Consider the following 24624-nt stretch of genomic DNA (forward strand, 5'->3'; position numbering starts at 1 on the left):
GTGGAGACATACAGGCACAAGGGGCTTGGTTGTTCTGTCGCTGCGGCGCTTGTTATTCTTCAGGAATTCTCAGCGCACCCCGAAATAGTCTTCTGTTGATACAAGCTGCCGGCCTGGAAGACCTCTGCTCGGAGACGGGCACAGTATACACATGACATACGGCAAGCAGCCCAACATATACTCCTGCACCTCTCGCAAATTGCGTTCGGAAGCGAAAGAAAGTGCCACGCTATTTTTAACTCGCGTGTACCATGCACAGATGATTCATCGCCAAGCGGACCTGAGAGAAAGGCACCAAAGTTAAATCCATTTATTGTGCTGGGTGCACTGCGTTGTGTATTGTGCTATACTTGCAGACAACTTTCTGTGGCTATGAAGGGAAAGCTACGGGCATGTGGCTGCTGCGCGTGTGTTACTGCGCCAAGTAGTCCGGCAGCATTTGACAGTGCTTTTGATTGCTCGGAACGGACGCTGCATGGACGCAGCTTTCACGTGAGACGATTTCGCGTTTCCCCAGACGCGGAAAGGAAAAGCCACAAAATAACTAAACTTTCATACTCAGTGGTGTGTTCTGTCTTATGTAACTGTTGCTAATAAGGTGTCTATGTTTCGTCAATTAAAACACGGCACTCTTTTCATAAGCGCTGTCACTTCAGCGCTCTTTGCCTCCGTAGCTTTCCCGTCATAGCCACAGAAAGTTGTCCGTGAGTATAGAGTTTTGTACGGAAATACGAATTTCTTATCAATTTGTTAAAGTGGGGCCCGTATTTACAAAAAAAAAAAAGCTCTTACGTTAAAATCTTTTTTAAGAGCCAATAGCTACGAACTCCGATAATGGACATATTAATACAAAAAGTAGAGGACCAAAATCGAGTACACTTACGAAAAGAAAGCTTCCCGAGTTCGGCCCCAGATGTGCATCGCAACAATATGGAGAAATAATATGCTACCTTAAGCTATGTCTGCGGCACTGGTCTATAGTTTACCTCGATAATAGTTACTTTCCCAACTACCACAATTAGTCCTTCTCTATCTCTTTCATTTCTTTTCTCACTTGACCATCGGTAGGTCTAAGTATTACTTTATTGCGTTTTAAATAATTATCAGAGCACCGCCTACCATAAAGAATGAGCAGATGCTAGGCTTGTATCATAGTCTGTAAGGCTTTCAACCATATCCAGCGCTTTCATAAGGTTAAAACACGTTGGCGGGCTAGAATCCATGATATAGTGTATAAGCGCGACTGAATGAGGACGTAGAAAGAAACCGATACACAGAGACAAGATTTTCATGCGACAAGATTATCGGGAAATAATTTCATCAGCTGAATGGCAAAACAATGTTTGGTCAGCCTTTGTTTAATGTTGCGGTTTCTAGAAGTGCTTTGCTTGAAGGCAGAAAATTTTGCAAAGTTTAACGTACGCACACATTTCCTCCACGGTCATTTTTCTCAAAAATGTTCTTGTTCTTTTAGGCTTCACTAAGCAACGGACAAAACCAAAAATCAAATTTCTAAATTCTTCTTTCCTCTGGCGCGTGCTTTCAAGCGTATGAAAAACAAACGACATAGTTTGTTCAAATTTTTACTATCGTCTAATCACGGGTCACTGTGCGTGGCCATCGCTGTCTTCGTGATCAGACTATGTATGGGCTGTGCTTTGTAACGGGTCTTTTTATTTTCCACTCTTCTTGCTCTTTCTTCGCTACTGGATCGAATGAGGCCGCGTCCATGTCATCGCCTACATTTTCCAACCGCCAGAGCTATCTGTATCAGCGATTGGAATCAGATGAAAGGAACCCTTTCAAAGTATCACCATACAGCTTCATTATCGGAACGTTTTTCATAACACATCAAGTTATGATCCTGGGACCATCGAACAATATATTGTTTGTATAGAAGGAGCCTACGGCAAAATATTTATTAACATATAAAATTTCATGCAAATTTCATTCCTACTCCTCCCATTATTTACCCCACTGACTGCACCAAGGAGAACATTATAAGCAGTTTACACCCTTACAAACGCCATGTTCTCACAGTTTGTGATGTGTTATCAAAGAAAGATTTATTAATTCTACGTTGAGATGGAAGAGCTTCAAAATTGTAAGTTAAAATTAGTACGTGTCAAACTGCCCTTTGTTTGCCGAACTTCCAAAGACACTACAATAGAGAAAGTATTTATTATCAGCTGAAATGTTTTTACCAATAAAGCACTTGCAAAAGATTAGTCCCTGTACAGTAAACAACGCTTCTTGCTAGCAGTTTCCTCTTTGTGCAAGTCTCAGAATAAAAAGAAAAGTATGATCCGCACTTGACGCAAGTGTGCTTTCTTTTTGTCACTCTCAATAGGCTGGAGAACGGAGTCAACACGCTTCTTCGTACTTGTCACGCCCTATATTCTTTGAACACGTTCACGCTTATTGTTTAATGGAATGCACGCAGTCAAAAGTATATCACAACATGAAGGCTTGGCTGCTGCAATCACCAAGCCCAAAGTTATCAGCCTTGCAGCCCACTTGGCTCGAGAGTTCATGGTCCTTTGTTCTGTTCCGATTATTACCGTAAAAGCAATTAACCTCCCCGTCGGCGCCGGTGTACGGGTCAGGAACGCGCTCGCGGGCTCTGCCCAACAGGTCCAGGCCGGGCATGCCTGGGGAGCGGAGCTGGCCTAATGGCTGAGAAGTGCAGGCGTAGTATATGCGAAAGCGGGCCTATATACGCTCATAGAAATCGTTCGCGAAGCTCTTTTGCAGGGACAAGTTAATCCAGCACACACTTATAATTTAATGCTTGGTTTGCGAAATACCCGAGTCCGCGCCACAGGCCAGCTATACCGCGACGAAGCAGGGCAGCCCAAGTATGTGACAATAAAAGAAGAAGGACTTTATTCAGAAATCCCGGCGATACCATCAGTCATGTCTGCCGTTCCCTTATAGCGCTTTAGTAGATGATCATGAACGCCGAGCATGGTCTCGGCGCTCTCAATCCCCGGAGTATACAGGCTTCCCTGCGAGCTGGAGGCTGCGCCATTCGAAAGGGGAATGAATAAAAGACTCGTCCCCCCGCTTCTAAGGCGAAATTTCTGGGCGCGCGATAGGAGCCCTTCTCTCCGAAATTAGGCCGATGAAGATCTACGGCGCGAAGTTCGCTTATGGGCCACGTGTTAATCCCGAATATAACGCGAAACGTAGTGAGTCTTGTGTTGTCGTGCTTGCATTATCACGTATCGCGTTCAGGCGCCACTAGCAGTCGCTGTAACATGGTTGAGAAAGCCGAGTAAAAAATACTTAGTACAGCTTCTTTATTTTTTAGTTTAAACAAGATGCGTTTTACAAGAAGTTATATGGTTGGTGACTTGCGACTGAAGGCGTAGAAGTACCATTCCTTACAGCTACATATGAGCGAAGAGGATATCTGACAAAGTCAGGGACTGCAAACAAAACTTTTTTTAAAGTATGGGTAATGACCCAGCAGATGCCCATCCCTATACGAAAGCCGTCCGGCGCATTATTTTTTTCATTGCCGCTAAGTATGCCATACAATCAATATAATGGAAGTAAAATTTATAATTTTGTCCGAAACACACTCAATTTTTTGTTTGATTATTGTTCGTGCGAGAATGCAGAAAAGCTAAGAGAATGGCCTTGACATTTTAGAACAACCTTCTGGCGGGTAGGCTTTTGTTAAAAGAAATAAGTGATTAAAAAAAATTAAATTATGGGGTTTTACGTGCCAAAACCACTTTCTGATTATGAGGCACGCCGTAGTGGGGGACTCCGGAAATTTCGACCACCTGGGGTTCTTTAACGTGCACCTAAATCTAAGTACACGGGTGTTTTCGCATTTCGCTCCCACCGAAATGCGGCCGCCGTAGCCGGGATTCGATCCCGCGACCTCGTGCTCAGCGGCCCAACACCATAGCCACTGAGCAACCACGGCGGGTGAAATAAGTGATGCACCCCTCTTTTATTGTGATAGTTTATGAAAAAAGGGTTACGCCTTTCTTTTTCTACAAAATGCAGTAGACTTCATCTATGGCTAGCAGAATGAAACCATTTCTTTATGGAAGAAAAAGACAAAATTAACTCTTACTAGATATGCCTATCCTTACACGTCATATCACACCAGCTGAAACGAGAGGACATGGTTGCCGGTTACAAAAAAAAAAAAAAAAAAGGTGCAGTACGTATAATTTTCTTTGCTTTGCATTTACTTCTAAATCAATTCAGCAAATTTTAGTTTTAAGTAAATAGCTTCAATTTACCTATTGTTCCGATGAATGCAGAGCGCAGTTCTGGGGAACGCAGTTAAGTTTTACCGTATGTTGACCCCCGATAACCGACGTGCCCTCACACGTCTCCAATAAATGTTAAGAAGACAGGAATTGGCGTACGCAAAGTGACTAGATTTGAAATATTTATAAACAAAGCACTGCATATAAAGTTGAGACATCTTTTTTCATTCTTCGGTTATTTTCGTTTCGCTACAAAACCACCACAGCACTTATTCTAGAAGTTTTTGACTAGCCTGCATACAGCAAGCCGTTAAAAGCAGCAAGCCGTTATTCGGCCGTGTGGCCGGAACTATGGTAAGTAATGGGTTAAAAAAAATAACTGAGAAAATGTAGGTGGCACAAATATGAGCCCTATTATGCGCAGCCGTCGCGATTATGACCACGAATTTTGTGGACGAGACCCAAGAATCAATGAACCATCAAAATAGGAAACGTCAACGACAACGCCAGTTATTATGCAGAGGAAAGAGTCGGTACGGATCTCTTGAACTATATCACAGATTTGTGGGTGCAAGAAGTTCAATAATTCGTAAGCTTGAAGGAAGTTGTAATACTGGGCTTGTTGGTAAAACATGGCTCAAAGCTCTGATCAAGAGCCCAAGGCCACCAGAGGAGACAAAAGAGTGGACACAGCGCGGAACTTCCAACTATTTATTTTCTTTCCAGGAAGCATCGCCTAATATACTAAAGTAACGCATAAGCACGACAGCCATGTGCGGAACGAATTCAATAAAACCGTACAGAAATAGTCGAGGTTGTGATAACTCGAGGTAACTGATCTTCTGAAATTTCTGAAAATAACAAATTGTTCGAACGTCCGATCTCTTCTGTTCGCTATGGTGTCCTTGCGCCATTATATAAACGTTAAGTTTAAGACATCCCCATACATATTAAAGAAGAAATATGCGGTTCAAAACGAAACTATAAATGTCATTTGATGTTGGGAGCTGTCATGCAGTTGCGCAACTTATGAAGTAGCATTCCGCCTTGTAACTTAGTTACACAGATATATATATATATATATATATATATATATATATATATATATATATATATATATATATATATATATATATATACATATATATAATATAAGTAATATTATTCTATTATAAATATAATATAATATAATATAATTAGGAAGGCAGTGAACAAGAAAGGAGACCCTAACCCTCTTCCAGCAAAGGGTGCTAAGAACTAAAGCCCCTACAAGTGCACTGTGCAAGTGAGGGCAAATGGCTCTGCACGCCTTCTTTTCCACATTCAAAGCACATCTGCCACCCATGGCGATAATCCGATGGACGTTATTACAAGAAAGAATTCGTCTGTCTGCACCATGTTAGAAACGTCTGAGGCGCGATCGGTAATATTAGGCTCATTGTCGAGCGTTCTACAGCGCTTTAGCAAGCACAGGAAGAAGGTATAAGCCAGCACCAAAGCAACGAAAAACTTTGAACTTACTTCTAGCGTTACGTGCCACCTGTTGCATGAGCGTTTCGAGGTCTAGGCTCGGATCTTCTTCGTCAAACTTCTGGTGGAACATTTGCCCACCCCCGAGAGCGTTGAAAACAGCGGCCAGGTTGAAGAAGCAGTCCGAGTGGCCCTTGGTCCGCTCGCGGAACTCGTGGAAGAGGAAAGCGACCACCTGCCAGCCGAAGCGGCGCAGCGTCTCGATGAAAAGCTGCCCCACTTGGGTGAAGGAGCCGTTCATGCGCGTCAGCAGGCGGTAGTTGGGGTGCTTCATGTCGAAGTTGTCGTTCTGGCCGGACGACGTGAGCACGGGCAGGTCCCACTCGGCGCTGTAGCGCGCCACCGGCGCCAGCACGTAGGAGCACGTCGGCCCCAGGAAAACGTCCACCTTGCCGGCGATGTAGTGGTCGAACGCCAGCAGCGGCCCGTGCGACGACGAACAGTTGGTGTTGTTGTAGTTTACCACGAGCGTGAGGTTTCTGCTGTGCTGCAGGTAATCGACGGCTACCATCACCGCGGGAACGACCTTGTGCAACGAGTAAGGAAACATGTCGTCATCCGGCGCGAGCACCAAGATCTCGGGCGGACGGTGGGGCCCTTTCAGCTTCAGCGCCTCCTCCCTCGTTTCTAGCGCAGCTCCGGGCAAAGAAATTTTGCTGTGCTGAAACACCTGACACAGAGCACTGGGGAAAGTGAGCGAGATAACAAGAATCAGAAACGTGCGAGCGGTCCGGCGCGTCCCACGGACGGGCGCTCCGGGTTGCGACGTCATGTCCCTTTGAGGCAATCGTTAGCCACAGGTGGAAAGCGGCTGCGGCGGAAGTATTTCCACGCGGAGTGGCATGCTTCGCACTTGGGAAGAGCGCCGCGCGGGACGCGACTGCTCAGCGGCACCGGGGCTGCTGTCAGCGGTGGCTGTGGCCTCGGAGTCCGCGCTTCGAACATCGAGCCGCGCGCCCGCTTTGGCAGTCGCCGCGGCGGTGTGGAGAGTGGCGCCGCGCCGTGGGCCCCGGGCCAGGCTCGCACGGTTTCTGTTTGATGCAAGTTTAAAGGCGCTCGCTGCGTTGCCGCTCTTCTACCGACGCTGTTCCTGTCTTTAAAATTTTAATTGCTCGCAAAGCGCTCCCAAACTAACAAGTGTCTTCCCCCTTTCTCCTTTTTTTTTTGTTAAACAATTGATAACCATCATCACTCTCACCGCAACTGTAGTGGCCGTGTACCATTACTCAACCTGCTCAAGGTTAAACGCCGTGAGCAGGCTGTAGGTTCGTCTGCGCAACAGAGGTGATCGTCCTTTTTTCCCGACTTTGATTCTGTTGCCTTTATTTCTTTCATGAAAATTATAATGTCTCCTAATATTCGGCTTTCTTTTACTACCCCCTAGAATCCTATTACCTCAAATAGTTTCCTTATTCGTTGGAACTATTGGTTCTTCGCCAAGACAAATAACAATCATAATTTTAGTTCCTGACGAGTCCAAACCCGTTCGTAAGCGAGAACAGCCACTTAAAGCTGCTGACCATAAAATGAGTAAAATAATACAAAGAGAGAGATATAGGAGATATGAAACTGCCCTTCCGCTCACCCTCTAAGATGTGGAAAGGAAAGTTTCTGAGCGCCTTTACGACTACGAAATTACAGTATTGAAATTTTGAAATGATTAAGCATTTGTGTAGATGTGCGCGCTAGCAGCGTCACAGGCTTAATAGCGGTTTCAATCTGGTCTATGCTAGGCAGTGTGTCCGTGGTGCCTTCCTCCCTTCTCCCTCAAAAAACTCACATTCAATGTAAGTGAGCTTATACGTGTGCCTGCTTCGAGAGAACCGAATACAAACAGAAGCTTCGGCTCTAGCCTTGCCCGTTAACCTTGCTTGCTAACCCTGCATAGCCTTGCTGACCTAGCGCAACTGTGCAAGGCGCTACATCTACAAGGTTGTTATAATGCGCAAGACCAGCAGTTGGCAAACGTCGACTACTGTGAGGCAGTGAAGGCCCAGTGTCTATATCTTTCCTAAGCTTAAGAAAGTTCTAGAAGGATGAAAACTTTTCACAAGATAGCACATCAAGTTATGTTACTCGAGAACTGTATCCGCGTCTGTCTAAGGATTAATCGGAAATAGTGTGTAGTTATCACCATTTTCGGGGTATGGGAGCGGTTATCCTGTATTTCTTCATTTGCTATATAAAGAAAGGCGGACAGGAGTCATTGAGAATACGAATTTGGGTGTGTAGATCTTTATGCGGCAGCAATTATTTCTAACAAATCTGAATGTAACTGCAGGATTGACAAATGCCACCTGGCACTGAGAACTACCAGCATGTTTATTTCACAATTACTGAAACTATTCATGTAACCGAGATGCCGTAACACGAAACCGCATGGCACGTATACACATATGGAGATGCCTACAAAGTAGTGATCAGGAGATTATGTCAACTGTCGGAAACATGAGGCTGCGTTCCCCAAAGAGAGCTCACACAAACTCCCTCTGCAGCCCTATCCTTATTTCTTTTCTTATTTCAAGGATCACAGCCCGTCCAATCGATAGCTCAAAATTGCTTGAGACTAGAGATTCCAAGAATAGCTCGACCGGCAACACGAACCACAACAAGCATCGCGTGCCCGCTTTGAAGGAGAGCAGAATGCGATTCTTGTGGTCGCCTGCAATACATGTTATTTATTTACTTATTTATTTATTTATTTATTTATTTATTTGTTTGTAATATCTATATCGCCAGAAGAAGGCATTGTTGTACCCCCCTCCCCTTAAAAAAAAAGCAGGCACATAGATTGGCTACCAGTGTCCATCGCACTGAATACAACCTATACGAAAACAACTTTAAAGAGTACAAGCGCCAAGAGAAAAGAGAAAAACATCGACGTACTAGAATTGAATCAGGACAAAGTGTAGTCGAAAATTGGACAAGTGGTTAGGCTTATAAGTATCAGCGTCGATTTACTCTTTCAAATATTATATTGCTAACTTTCGTTGCCTCACATAATATTTCTTTATGTAATGGATATGCTGCGTTACTGTGCTGCCTAATACATATAATGAGTAAGTAACAGTCCACTCACGTTTGAGGGGTGCGGTACAGACGCGAAAATTTCCTCTTTTCCTTGCGATATTGAGTTTATCTGTGGCAGTGTAGGCTTCGTTCAGTTAATCTATAGAACTCGTTTAAGCTTAGCGTTTAAGGTTTGGTAAAACTTCGTGAGATCTGAAGCGTATTCTTTGTCGCAAAAGCCATACTTAACTTTTACCTTGATAAATGAGATAGAGCTTCAGCAGCGTTTCTATTATAATACAATGCTGGTCATCATAAATAGATAAATTCAGATATTGTGCGCAGTGCCAAATTTGCTACCGGTACCACTTTCACTATCGTCGCGGACAGTATTCACCTGCATATGTGCTAATGAAAAAGCTTATTTAGTTAAAGAATTACAGCATTTTATAGTGTATACAGTGGCGTAGCTAGGTCGTCTGGCACCCGGGGCATATAGGTCTTCTGTCACACCCCCCCGTCTGAGTTTTGCCCGCTGAAAGAGGGGTGTCTTCAGACGTAGATGACACCCCCCCCCCCCCACTGGCCCCTTGCACCCGGGGCCCACGGCCTCCCGGCCTCCCTCGTTGCTACGCCACTGAGGGTATAAGACGCTGTTATAATTTGTTTTACAATTTTTGTCGGCGGGTCTTTTCTCGGTGCATCTTACATAACAATAAGACCAAGCGCACTGGCGCAGCCAATTTGCGCGTCTTTTGGTTTCATCATCATGTCACCTTTGGGTTTCTTCTTCTTCTTCTTCTTCTTCTTCTTCTTCTTCTTCTTCTTCTTCTTCCTCCTCTACTACTTCATCATCATCCGTCAGTGCGAGAAGTCTCAGCAGTTTGGCAGTGCCAGCAGCGTCACCGTCCTTCCGGCTTTCGGGAGCCATCTCGCTTTTGTTTGCATTTCAGGCGTGACGCGTGATGTGATCGCGGTGCGTGTGTTCGGCGCGAGCACGCCACCTCACAGAGGCCACGCCAGCGACGTACTTCAAGGCGCTTGCAACGCCGCTCACAAGTTATTCGGAGGTCGTGACGGCAACGGAGCGCACAACTGGACTGCAACCTCCATCCGTGTTGTCAGGCCGTGACCAGAGATTGCGTTGGTTAAAGTAGCTGGACTTTTTGATCGTGCGTCGGAGGATGAGACTTTCTGTCATTTCGACTGAAGCGCAATAAATGCCGTTTCTTACGCCTAAGAGGAACGTTGGTTCAAGTTCTATTCCACTTTAATCTGCAGTGCGTAAGAACGTTGTTTATAGAAATTTTGTGCCGTGCACTGGGTGAGCATGATATTTCCTCATGAGTGTACAAGCGAGCGTAATCAGGTCGTTTGATCATGCTGACCGAGCTAAAGGAGGTGCATCTTATACGCAGGTGCGAGTTATACACAGGAAAACGCGGTATTTACTTGGATAGTTAAATGTAGTCATTTAAAATAAATAAATAAATCACACTTGTTCATGAATGGTATGCCGACATATATTTTGTCTTTTACACTACAGCGGGTGTGCTTTAAGGCTTCTCATTGGTGCCTTGAACCCTCATTAAACGTCAGCCGTTGTTCCTCAACACGACCAACTTTTAATGCGCTCGACCACGGCAGTGCGCTTGGTCGACGCCTACACACTAGAAGAAAGCACCTACTTCGTCTCCTCAAAGAATTTCATCGAAAGGTCAAAGGCCATATCAAAAAGAGATAGAGTTAAAGACAATATAAGTACACCATATGGCAACAAGTGCGTGAAATAACTGTTACCACTTGCGCATCTCCTCAAAAACATCAATTGAAGGTTACGAATTGCTTCCGGAAGTCCATTCTTTTATAACGCTTAGGTTTCTCGTGGTATCTACATATTTGAGTATTATAACCGTCGTTATCGGCTTTATTCGAATGCTTATTAAAAGTACCGCTACGAGCTCTTTATAGCGTATACTGTATCTGTTTTTTTCTACTGAAATAAGCATGTAAATTACATTCGCTGGCACAACACTTGCGACGAAGCTGTCGTTCTTTTATATACTAATATAAAGACTGCTTCCTGGTATACCTCCACGCATTTGTTAGGTTTCATTTTTTTTTCAAGACCACAAAACAGAGTAAGAACCTTTAATCGAACATTTGCTGAATTGCTTCACTGTTACTTATTGCAACAACATTTCAGATGAGTACAAGCTGAAAAAAAAGAAATAATTGCAAAGTAATTTTGTGTTCAGGTAGCGTTCAGCCGAAACTGGCCACGCGTTTCAATATAGAATCAACGCGGACGGCGGCACAGCCACTCCTGCTATGACGTATTTTTGCCTTGGTCTAAGTTACGAGCTACTCTAAGTTACGTTACGACAAAATCAATTTTGTTAGACTTCAGATGTTCCAAGCCAGATACCCTTTTTGACGCAGCTATTAGTTGACAAATTCAACGTGTTTGTTACGGCACTGATGCACCAGTTCAGTGCTGTTTGTATCTGTTAACCATGTTCGTTAAAACGCATTGGGGGGGGGGGGGGGGGGGGAAGGGGCGAGGCTTTAACGTGCAGAAAAGAGATAGCAAAGAGAGGAAAGGCACGGAGATCAACCAGACGAGCATCCGGTTTGCTACCCTGCACTGGGGGTGGGGGAAAGGGGGAATAGAAAGAAGAAAAGCCGAAGGAAGTGATTACTGCGTGTAAACTGCACAAATAGTTATGAGTACTGCATGCCGTAGTGCAGGCCTTCGGAATCAGTTTAACCAGCTGGGATCCTTTTCACGTGCATACAAAGTACGGTACAGGAGCATTGTTTTTTGCATTTCAGCGCTGATCGGAACATGGCAGCCGTGACAGGGAGTCGAAGTAGCGAGCTTTTCATTCAAGCTAGCGGCTGCATACTATAGGGGCCCCCATTCAGCACTCGCTATTACTCATTTTTTAAGTCTACTGACAATGAACAAAGTCTTCTCGCTGTTCCGTTTGCTGCCGTCTAACCACAGGTGAACCATAGAAATTAATAGGCAGGTACAAATTAGGGCCCGTACTCACAAAAAGTTCTTGTGCTATACTTGTTCGTAAGAACCGATTGCAGCCAGTTGTGAAGCTGGACGTATTATTAGCGAAGACGACCGGCCAACGGCAAACATGACTTACGAACGACATGCTTTTTGAATTTGTGGCCAGGTTGTTGTTAATTTCAGTCCTTCTTAAAATCAGTTTTCTATGTCTCCCTGTTTCTAGCAGCCGTCAGACATAGAGTTACTTAGGAGAATCTTTCACACACACAAAACGAAGATGGCGCAGTTAATTCTGTAAATCTCTCAACTATATAGGGCAGCTCAGGCGGCTAAAACGATTCCCGTCAAACAACGTTCTCAGAGCGCGCCGGAAACTTGAATTTAGCAAAGTATTGTGCAAGAAAAAAACTGCATTTGCTATCTTAGGTTACCCTTCTTTACACAAATGTTGAGGAGGAGGGGGGGGGGGGGGGGTTCAAGGTAAAGATACACTGAATTCTACACCGTGCTTACAATGCATTGAGAAATAATTCAAACTGTAGCGACGAGCTTCAATAGCAGGAATGAAATAAGGCCAGTGCGCTCCATTTGATCATTCCTCCACCTATTTCGGCCATCACTCTTTTTCGACAGCGAATGGCGTCCTACGTTAAACTTAGTCCTGTGAGTAACATACAACACGTCGTTTAAGCGCACATTACTCGACGTGTCACAGAAGTTTCCCTTTGAGGCTGAAATGCATCATAGAAATAGAAAAGCATTCTCTTATGGAAGGCCAACGGCAGCTTACAACTCATTGCACGCTTTTTGGCTGATGCTTTATGAATAACGCGGGGGCACCAATGGCAAAAAGACTAGCATTCAAGCGGGTGAGGAAGAATACACGGCTTTTCTTCCCTTGGTAAAGACTGCAGTCTACGCAGAGTTCATCACCGTTGCTAAGCGTACGTATGTGGTCGCTAGACGTGTACCATTTCTGATGAGAGCAGAGGATGGCCAACTTTTTGGAATAGTAGAAAATAAACACAGATTGAAGATATAGTAAAAAATACAGCAGAATTTCGCGTCGAGAACTTGTCGCTACGAAAAACATTTCGTAGTCACTGCGTTAATGATGCCGCTGGGCAAAAAAACATGTACATAATCCCAACCTTTTAGACTGGAGCAACTGACTCTGAAGCGTGTGTCAGAGTGAACATGACAATTTATCGGAAATACTGTTGCCGAGCGACACTCCAGGTGAAGCCTTGTTTGTATTTCAGTGCTTCTACAGGCTGCACGTTCTCCAAGCACACTGTTTTTGAAAGCTGCTTTTCACTGCAAAGTGGTATGTCACGATTATTGTGTGAACCAGTTGTTATCGTCGCTAACGAATACTGCAGCTTTAAGAAAAAAAGGAAAGATTAATTTTAGCATGAGCTATATGGAGGTGGCGTTTTCGGCCTACGAAGAGACTTGATTAGCTTCGCAGTAACGAGTGTTTTCACGGAATGGCACTACAATTATTTTTGTGGAAAATAACAAAGCGCTGTAGCCTTACAAAGTTTCATAAGTCAATCTACATTTTATCTAGAAGCAAGAGTATCGAACGTTTGAGTGACAGTTGTATATTTGTTTTTATTTAGAAAGACTGACAACCGCTCTGCACGTGTCGTAAGATTTTGAAGGAAATAATAAGACCATGATTTATAAGGATAGAATCGAGGGAGCTGTTCTCTGTTTGAATAAGATGTATAATTTTATATTGGTGCAGACAGTCAGAAAGAAAGAACAGCTTGTCGCGCCACGTTGCGTTGACACCTTGGTACTAGAGCTGGATGCATACTAGCGACTGTACGTAAGTCGGCTGTTACTAAGCACACCATATACATTCCTTAATATCGCAGTCTTTACATTGTATGGGCGTGTCCGGTTTGTTCTATGCGTTTTACGATTTTTAAAAAAATGTCCACGCTAACAAGCGTCGGTGCCTTCCAGGCAGGCTTCCGAATTAATAAATACGAGGTCACCTAAGCACTTATGATTTGTGAATGTGAAAGCATTAAACTGCACTTGAACGATGCTGAGCGGCCCTTCGAGTTAAGAACCGTTAAGAACCCCTCACGGGCAAGTGAGCGCGTTGAGACGCTTGGCCACAAGGCCGATGTACTTCGATCCGTGACGTAATGCTGCCTTGCCCAACTGTCATATAATCTAATGCGGACGTTGTCGAGTAAGCCGCCGTGTTTTGACATCACCGTTTTCCTCACGCCGGGCTTGGTAATGAATATTTCGGTCCATGCACCATGATGTCATAAAGCTCTGAAAGGCACTCGTTTAGCTCAGTTGGTAAGACACTCGGCCTCTGAGCGTGGGGTCGTAGGTTCAGAACCCGCCAGCGTCTGTTTTTTTTTTCCTTTCAAACTCATTTTTGTTTTTCATACATCAATTTCTTTATAGTGGTTGCGGAGGTGAAGTTAGAACGCAGAACACAGCTTGCGCGGGCAAAGGCATCACTGATGCTGTCAGCGTTGCTTTAAAAGAGCAAAAAAGAGACCATCATATCATTGGGAGCTTTAGGATTTCGAAAGATGAAGCGCCAACAGGGACAGCACACTAAGAAAGAACAATGACAGGACAAGGTGCTTCCTGTCATTGTTCTTTCTTAGTGTGTTGTCTCGGTTGGTGCTCCATATTTTGAAAGCTATAAACCAATAAACCCACAACGTGTTCTACTTTTAAGTTTGTTAGGAAAGACTGCTCATCATCAGTTTAACTGATGCCGATGTGAGTTCTCTTTGCGCCATGGCAACACACGCTAAAACGAATTTATTTCTTGCTTATATAGGTTCGAGGCCATTCGCAGTGTAGAGTGAAGCGTTAGAATCATTCTAGCTAACACGAAATGCGCTTTATACATGAGTGTAGGATGCTTACAAAAATCTTATTCCTTCAAGCCAATATTTTAATACATGCCGCTGTTTCATTTGACCAACATGCGGTGGCGTTTGCTTATCATGCCCTTTTGTGTTGAAATTTCAGACGCCATGCTTGTGTTATATGTGCCTATCCTAATGTATACGCAAAAAGGAAACTGACACAAATTTGAAATGTTAGATCTCACCTAAGATAAACAAGTAAATAAATAGCTGTCTTAGTTCTACGAACCAGACAAATTTTATTCAACTAAAAAAGCTTCCTTTTCGGAAAACACGTTTTCCTTTGCTTTGTGGCTTAGTGCTACACTGGGGTGAATGGCAATTTGTCCTCTTCAACAATTGTTAGTGCTCACAAACCTTAGTCATAATTTATTTGCGTTTTTCCTGCGAGATTACTTATGCTCTCCGTGGCCTCCATGTTGCGAATCGTGGTTGATCCTACAGTGCACACAGTCTTGTCATCAGTGCAAGCGTAGCGAAGAACAATACATATTTAGAAACGTAACCGTTACTATTCAGGTTACTGCGTGAATTCTTTCACTTCACGCATGTTCACGCAATCTTCGGCCAAGACGGCACTTAACACACTCGCTTGTCTTTCTCCGCCTGGGAATATCATATGCATCGCATATGTATCGGTGTGTAGGCATGCACGTCACTGAGAATGAAAAGCGTTACTAGGAAGTGTTCCTAAAGCAAGGTGCAGCAACCAAACGAATAATTGGTTACCAGTAAGACGCCGAAAAAGCAGGCTCTAGTCTTGAATCATGAACGTTGTTTACCGGGGCGAAAGAAACATGCTTCCGATGATGTGAAGAAAGATAAACTCAAGGATTCAAATAAATACGATGATGAGCGTCCCGGAATCACATTGCCAAGCAATGTAAGCTGTGTTTGGGCTTCTGGCCTTTGTCGATGTTCCTGGCGGCCTTGAGGCTCTTCTCCTCCACCTGAAGCCTGTCTTTCTGCCTTCTTTCTTTCCCAACTCACAGTAAAAAATGCGCTAAAGCAGCCTATTGACACAAGTAAAAACGCGAAACATCATCCCGTACCACTTGATAAACACTCATTGGAAATCGCGCCTTTGCTTGCAGTTCCTATCGCTTACTTAGTAATGAGAGCCATGTGGATGTTGCGGCGAGAGGCCGTAATCCCGAATGCATTATTGAGCAAGGCGTGACCCAAGCTTGGCCCTGCGCGTGGCTACCGAACTGTAACTTGACAGTAAGCGTCTCCGCTGTGCCACTCAACGTCCAATTGAGCTATCCCCTAGTGGCCGGTGCACTCTATAATTCAGTGATACATTCAACTCGTCTGTTTGCATCTTGAACCAGTTGCACGAAGGCAGGAAGATATTGTACTGTTTACCTAAAGTTGACAGGGCTCTCACTGTGAATTACTTGCCTTAGGGGATAGAGGTAAATAATTAAACTTACTGCTGAAAGCTCTACTTTATTACCCTACTTATGCTCTACTTTATCCCTCTACTTATTACTCTACTCTACTCTACTCATGGTGCTTAATGCAGATTTACATCTTGGGGAACCACTAGTTCTTTAAGAGAAGCAGAGTTTGTTACCGATGAAATACTGTGGACACGAAGGCCGTGCGACCAGGGTAAAAGTAAGCAAGAGAAAACCCTGAAGAAACCATGCGAACACAAAAAACTGCAGATGTGTGAATACACTTGTCACAAACCGAAGCGATTTCAGTGAACAATGGCACACGAAAAGAAAGGTGTATTTAAATATGTTAGTTCGGGCAATATAGGGGTTAAAGTATTTGGAAGACGGGGGTGAGTTGGGTCTCGTAATTATTGAACTTACATATACTTGCAGGAGTCGAGTACCAGTTTGTTATTGAACAACAAGAAAGGGGGTTCACCGAGCCGCCCGATTTTTATTAATCATATCATGAGAAGCCCACAAACAGAGACACCAAGGAAAACATACGGGACATTACTTGCACTTACTGATTGAATTAAAGAAATTACAAATTAATGGCAATGAAAGTGGATGAAAAGACAACTTGCCGCAAGTGGTGAACTATCCCATATCTTCGTATTACTCTTGCGATGCTCTAACCAATTTAGCTACAGCGGCGCGGTTTCCCCTTGCACTTTCTTGGGTATTTATGGGTTGCTACTAGAATTAACTTTCGAAGTATTAGCCAGTGCCACCACTCACAAACGTTGGCGGCGGATGTGGAACATCCTTTCTGCCGCAGGCGTCACGAGTACGTGATCTTTCTGGGCGAAGGCAACTGGTCAATAAACCCGCACATGCTACCTGAAGGCATCATTGTTGCCGGATTCGAGACCCTCGTTATGTAAGAACGAGAAGAAAGGGGTTAACCGTGGGGCCCGATTTTTATTAATCATATCATAAGACGCAAACAAACAAAGACCTCAAGGAAAACATAGAAGAAATTACTTCTTCTTGCTAATTGAATTAGGGAAATGATAAATTACTGGCAATGAAAGTGGATGAAAAAACAACTTGCCGCAGGTGGGAAACGATCCCACGTATTTGCATTACGCGTGCGATGCATTACGCTTGCGATGGTGAATTTGTTATAGGGTTGTTCGGAAAGGAATTCAAGCAGCGTTTTATTCCTGCGCAATTCAAGTAACATTATGTTATTAGATCTCATTAGTTAAGTTGTATAGTCGAAGGCTGAAATATTGTTGTACGTATACAAGACATCCTGATTTTGGATTCGTTCAAGACTTTTTTTTATTTTTCGCTGAGTGTAGGGGTCGCTGGTAATACAGGCGTACTCGAGCGTCGGTCGAAATAACCAATACTAAGCTAGGAGTTCAACTGTTAGTGGAGTTTTTCTGAATTTCTATTTCAGGAAACACAGTCAACGAAAATCGGAGGTCCATATATTCCTAAAGTGAATGTTCCAGGATTGCTTGCTAGACAGGGTGACAACCAAATATTTGTAGTTAGTAACTTCTCTTGGTGAGGAAGAACCTAATATGTACGTATAGGAGAGAGATGTCTTCTTTCGAGATATGAGACATGTAGGGTCATTCCCCCGTTGTTTGAACCAATGAATAGTTTTGTTCAGGTTGTCATTCAGGTCATTCAAGTTGGTAGTACAGCTGATTTCATTAAACAAAGCGCAATCATCCGCAAATAGTCGTATTTGGCTTTACAACATCAACATGGCATTGGCAAACAGCAGCAACAATAAAGCTTCCAGCGCACTTCCTTGCGGTAACTCACATGGGACTGCAAAATGATACATTCGTACTTCCGACGTAATCGGTAATTCAGTCAGTATACCGATATTCACACTATACAATACCACTGAAACACGTGGTATCTCTTGCGTAGCGCACATGAAAAACTTACTCTTGCACTTACTTACTTTTGGGAACTGAAGAACTCAGGCGAGGTTTTGCGGAACTGACGTTACGTCAAGTTATGTTTTTTTTTATGTGTGGACCTTTTTTGAACAGGTGGGTGTCTTTTTTTTTTGTGCGTGTGCATGTGTGTGTGTTTCACAGAGAGTTAGGGAGCTTCTTTTTTGATTAAGCGTTATATCGACTAGGATACTAAAGTGCACTAAATGTCATTAGAATTATTTTTATTTGCACTGAACGGGAAGAAGAGAACCTCAAGCGCTTAATATTGTTAATCACAGCCACATGAGGGGGACGGATAATGAAGCAGCTGCACATTTCAAGAAATAAATTTTACTTCCATTAGTGTCCCATAGTTATTGCTGCTATAAGGTTCCATTTGCTATATGCGCCAAGAACTTAATACAACGAACCCTTTCTGTAAATTCTCTTTTTTTTAATTGACATTTCATACATTCAGAGTATTTGGTGTCGTAGACGCGCCGCTGTTCAGTGTATCAACATAGTACTGGTCCATGTGTTAGCATGTGTTAGTTAACTGAACAATACCGTACATTTCCAATTTTTCTTTATAATACTAGACCTCTATAGTTTTCGAAAATACGGCAACTTCAATAGTATAATTCCGCAGAATACTTCGTTGTTCTAACCAGCCTTGCAGTAAATAATGCTTCCAGACCAGAACATGTCTAAGGAGTCACTGATATGACCAGCGATGAGTAGTGTGTGCAAGTTTATTCAGCAGCTAAAATGATTTGCACAGTTTCAAGCATTTCCGCCTCCCGATTCAAGCTTTTTAGTGGTAAACCATCTAATCGAACCCTCCGTTTGCTCAAAGGGCCATATTGAAAACCATCGGTTTTTCGCCCGCTTTTATAGTCTGGTAACAAAGCTCAATAATATATGAAAGAGGGTCAGATAACTACAGAGAGGTGCTTCCTTATATCTGTGGGTAACGAGATGAACGGGTAACACTTTAATTCAGATGCATGTTCTTCTCTTGTTTACAGTCGCTACCGCGAAACAGCATCTTCTCTTCTTTCTTACAGCTTAATAGTTTCTTACTTTACCAATTTGCCAAACTGCAAATTTTGGTGAGTTTGCTTTTGAGTCGAGCGCCGTCACTTTTAGTTTCACAAGTTTTCAGCAAACACGCCGAACGCAGAGCCTCGCCCATATTTCCACGTTTTTCAAGATGTCTTGTCCTTGCACGACATTGTGCGCTCAGTGTGGTGCCTACAGCATCGACTGCGATAGGCGGAGTAGACGGGAACTATACAACAAACATATATAAGTGAAGCCTGCACACTGGAACACTTCAAGCCTAATGAACTGTTGTGGTATTGTCGAGGCGACTGTCGTGTCGCTGCCTGGCCCTTTGTTTCCTCCGCCCGCACCATTCCGCGATGGGCATCCACGCCCACGGTATATATAGAAGCGCAAGAGCCCGGATGAAGTTGCTTTGTTGCTTTTGGAGTGCATCTCAACCTTTGCTAACGATTCTGTTGCTCACTCGCACATTTTTTTGCTTAATGCCGGTAACACGTGATTGCTTCCACTATACGTTCTGCTGCGGCTACAACAGTTACTTTGTGGCACTATAAGGGTGACCCAGCGCATATTGTCGGTTCTACTCTGGCAGCGTTTATCACGAAACGTAATGCTGTTGACTGTCATTGCGACCTACTTTCATCATTCTGAAAGTCTCAGGCTGAGATCATTATTGTGAGATTTTCTGCTGCAGTTTCTAAAGCTCTCTTTGTCTCTTGTTTATTTTTATAATGCGTGCGTGTGCGCTCGCGGGAAGTAAGCGCTTTGCGGCATGCCGCAATACGCTAGCGTTAGTTGTTGCTAAATGCTTGTGAAAACGATCGCATGTAATACCGACTTAGGTTCGTGATAGGTGATCAAATGTTACGTATGCAGTCTCACATGGATGGTATTGAAGATCGCTCTTGCTTTGCGAAGCTTTTACTTATGAAATGCACGATCCTATATTTAAGTTTAGCTACGTCTGCCTAGAATTCTCCTACATTTTGCAGTTGTGGTAAGCTAGAGCTAGCACAAATTTGGGTGTCGAATGCTGTCAAGAAAATAACGAATTGTGTCCCTTCATAGCCGAGATCAAAAGCACAAAATTAAAAGCACAAAATGGATTACAAGTTCCACTTTACAGACCGCCCATTACCTTTCATAATACCATATAGCTGCAGCAACCCACCTTTTCTTCCTTCTGGTCCACCTCTCTCTTTATAGCTTCTGCAACTTCGTGCCCTGCTTGTTTTCAATTTGCTTCTTCGTTGTGTAATGACAGACGTGCGAATTCCGTTGCACACGTATAGACGTTCTGAACTTCTGCGACATGCCCATTTGGCCACTACCCGTCTTAACTATATTTATATTAAGGCAAACTTAGCTGTTGTAATCTGCCAAGTTCCCTTTGCGTGTGCAGCAACATTCCCTGAGTATTGCCAGGGGTCATTCAAAACAAGTGCATGAAATTGGCTATTTGCGGGAGCGGTCAGCCTCACATAGCTCCGTTTAGACAGCGCATGGAATCGCACTTTGGTAAGCAGACACACTTGGTGTTCAAGTGTTTGTTTCGTGCTTCATAAAAGTCAGAGGTCTGATAAATTACGCAGTCAGCGATCGCCAAAAATAGGCGCATATTAAAAAGAAGTACCAATATGTAACGTCAACCAAAGTGATCTCCTTAGGGCCACTGAGCATTACGGGAACGTTCCTTGCGATTGCCAAGTGACGTGCAGTTATGTGCTCCAGTTCTTCTGTCTCTCTTCAATACTCTAGTGTTTGCTCTACAATCGAGGTATTGGTTGCATTCTCCAACAATTTTAATATAACCCTCATAATGTGAAAGGCACAAAAGGGTACTTTAGTTGGAGGACAGCATGTGTCGCTGCTCAACTATACTGAGAACGTTGCGAGGTGCCAGGTGCTCTGAACTTTCAGGGCAGCCTCTCTTTCTGCAGACGAGCCACTCATCGATCGCCAGCCAACTCTATGGAGAAGCTCTACTTGGAAAAACAAATGGCTGTAGAATATATCAGGGCACTTCACAAGTACGAAACATTTTCCCGGTAATCCGGAACCAGGTGGGGCCTATTTTGTTGATCTTGCATACAAAACAGCATCACAATTCATGCCCAGAGTGGCATTTCCATTTCTCTAGGAATTTACGGAGCTTAGACGTGAAAACTGGAGCGTGTTTTGTTGAGCGAGTGCGTAAACTCGAGCAAAGTCAATATTTGCGACTATAGAAGAGAGCTTAAGCGCGGAACCTTAGGAGTTTCGCTTGAGACGGACGTAACCAAGTATTTCTGAAAAGAAGTGAAATGAAAGAGCAGGTATGGTAAACACTGTGCCCCGGAAAGGAAATTGTGTTGACGAAACTGTACAACGATCGCTTTCTGTATGCTAGTAAGACCACTTCGAGAGCGCCTACGCATAGAGTGCACGTCGCTTATATAAACTCTCGTCGTCGGTACATTTCGCACAAACATGAGACTCTACCCCAACATTTCCGCAAATGGATTTTCAGGATCTTGGAACAGCAACAAGAGAATTTTTACGCAGGGTGTTGCAGCTAACTTTAGTCAACCATTAAAATGTGCCGAAGCACTCCAGGAGGGCGCCAAGAAAAGTATGTTGCTGGCTATTGCATCGAGTAGGTCACCGAGTAGGTTTGTATTGCGCTTAATTGCACAATTAGTCAAGATGAATAAACCAACTTCGCAAGTAAGAACACTTTCGGGCAATACTTTAAAAGAAAAAGTTGTATTCTAGGAGTCACACGTATCATAATCACGTATCACGTATCACGTATCGAGCACGGACAACGACATTAGGGAAATCAAGGAACTGCTCAGCGGGCTTGCAACTACCGTCCGGTCACTGAAGGAAGGGCAAGACAAACTTGCGACGACAGTAGGGACCCTCAAGGAAGGTTACGACAGGATAACGCTACAGATCAACCACATGATGGAGACGATTAACATCCATGGTAAGAGGCTCAACGCGCTAGAAATGGCAGACCACCCGTCGGTGACGTCACAGCCTACTATCACCAAGCTACCTCGGGCGTTGTCGCCAGATAGACACAGCAACAACGTGGCCTCACAAAGGCCACCCAACGCCAACAACAAAGATGGCTGTGCAAACTGAAACGTTTCGCCTTTGGCAATGGAATTGTAGGGGCTACGTCCGCAAAAAGGCCCCCCTGCAACAATATATTCGAGCCAAAAAATACAAACCCCAAGTCATTCTCCTACAAGAGACAAATACCGCTACACCCTCGCTACCCGGCTATGACGTGACCGCAACGACACCGCAACACAAATGTAGAGGCATCGCCACATTGGTCAGCAACAAGCTAGCCCACACGACACACAACGTTAATCGCGACCGCAGCAATTGCGAATTCATTCTCACGGAAGTCTTCCCTAGAGCCAAAAACGCCATGAGCATATTCATCCTAAACGTTTACAGCAGCCCCAAGCACAGAGCACAAAAATTTAAGCAAATACTACAGCTCGCCCGCAACCGTGCCGGCGACAACCCCGTGATCGTGGCCGGGGACTTCAACGCCCCTAACACGGCCTGGGGATACGTCGCCAGCAGAGCCAAGGGCAAGGACTTACTAAACGACGCCGATGAACTTGACCTAACGCTCATCACGAACGCCGAGTACCCCACAAGAACGGGTAATTCTGTCAACCGCGACACAACGCCAGATCTCACTTTCGTCCGCAACGTTCCAAATTATCAGTGGAACAACCTCTTCGAGTATCTGGGCAGCGATCATCACATTGTTGAGACAGCGATTGACACCCCATCCAGAGAACCCAGAAAAATGACGTACGTCGACTGGGACAAGTTCCGCGAGTTCAGACACGAACGCCGAACAGGCAAAGAATCAATGGAACAATGGACGTCGCAACTAAAGGCCGACATTAAGGCGGCCACGAAGGAAATAGCGACAGATCTCCCCGTTCAAAGCATGGACAGCCGACTGGCTCACATGCTTGAAGCCAAACAATCGCTCACCAGGAGATGGAAAGAACAAAGACACAATCGACGGCTCAGGAAAAGAATTTCTTCCCTCAATCGGCTGATTGCAGAATATTGCGCGCAACTATCTAACCAGCAATGGAATGAGGTGTGCGACGCCGCGGACGCCCGCATCAACAGCGGGACGACGTGGCACCTGCTCAAACATCTTTTAGATAGAACCAAAACTAAAGCGGACCAGGGTCGTACACTGAACAAGATCATGCACGAGGAACTCAAAATTACAACAGAAAATGAGCTCATTGACCGTCTAGCCGACAAGTACCTCCCGCTGTCCAAAAATGCTAGAGGCACGACCGCCGATGCATATCGCGGCAAAGCCAACCCAGAGCTAGATCAGGACTTCTCAACCGAAGAGATACGCACGGCGCTTCAGAACCTAAACAGCAAGTCAGCGCCGGGGCCGGACGGCGTAACTAACAAGGCACTTAGAAACCTCGACGAAACCTCAATCGAAACCCTCACAGAGGAAATCAACAAAATTTGGAGGAATGGAGCACTACCAGAAGACTGGAAAACGGCCCTTATCGTGCTCATCCCAAAGCCTGGCAAGGCGCCCAACATCAATAACCTCAGACCTATCTCGCTGACGTCTTGCGTCGGCAAGGTAGCCGAGCACGCGGTCCTAAACAGGCTCTCGAAACATCTCGAAGATAAAGATGTCTACCCCGCAGCAATGATCGGCTTTAGACCAGGGCTATCCACCCAAGACGCCATGAAGCTCCTCAAGCATCAGATCATTGACGCAGACACGAGAGACGCGAGAGTAATCCTAGGGCTAGACCTCGAAAAGGCATTCGATAATTTATCACATGACTACATACTCGACACGATCTCCAACCTCGACCTCGGCACGAGACTCTACGCTTATACAAAATCGTTCCTGAGCGACAGAACGGCCACCCTCCGTCTAGGGGAAATCAAGTCGCAGAAATACAAACTCGGAGGCAGGGGCACCCCGCAAGGTTCTGTCACCTCTCCGACGCTTTTTAACCTTGCGCTAGCCGGCCTAGGCAAGAAACTCGATCAAATAGAGAACGTCAAATACACGATATACGCCGATGACGTGACGCTCTGGGTCCCCGGAGGTAGCCTGGGATCAATTGAAAGCGCTCTGCAGGAAGCGATCGACGTGATCGAGGAATACCTCGCTCCCACCGGCCTGCGATGTTCGCCTGCGAAGTCGGAGCTCCTCGTCTACAAACCGTCGAGGAGCGGTCCCAAACCAAAGAACGAAATCAGAGACACACACGTCATTACTCTCAGAACAAAAGACGGAGGAACCATTCCACACGTCAGCAAAATCAGAGTCCTTGGGATGTTCATTGAGAGCAACGGCTCTAATGCCGCGACAGTGGAGAAGATCGTGACAAAGTCGAATAATGCCTTGAATCTCATACGACGCGTAGCCAACAGACAACACGGCCTTAAGGAAGAAAATCT

General features: G+C 44.6%; 1 protein-coding gene across 1 annotated transcript in view; it reads right to left on the reverse strand.

Annotated features, from left to right (window-relative positions):
• LOC126531602 (atrial natriuretic peptide receptor 1-like) overlaps positions 1–6688 on the reverse strand; it is a 265340-nt gene extending 258652 nt beyond the window's left edge. The window contains exon 1 of the mRNA XM_050179200.2: positions 5757–6688. Within this exon, the coding sequence (XP_050035157.1) occupies positions 5757–6537 (781 nt within the window). The 5' untranslated portion in view covers positions 6538–6688. The remainder of the gene's footprint in view (positions 1–5756) is intronic.
• Positions 6689–24624: the final 17936 nt, after the last annotated feature.

The sequence above is a fragment of the Dermacentor andersoni genome, chromosome 5 (genome assembly GCF_023375885.2).
Source record: "Dermacentor andersoni chromosome 5, qqDerAnde1_hic_scaffold, whole genome shotgun sequence".
In the NCBI taxonomy this organism is placed as follows: domain Eukaryota; kingdom Metazoa; phylum Arthropoda; class Arachnida; order Ixodida; family Ixodidae; genus Dermacentor; species Dermacentor andersoni.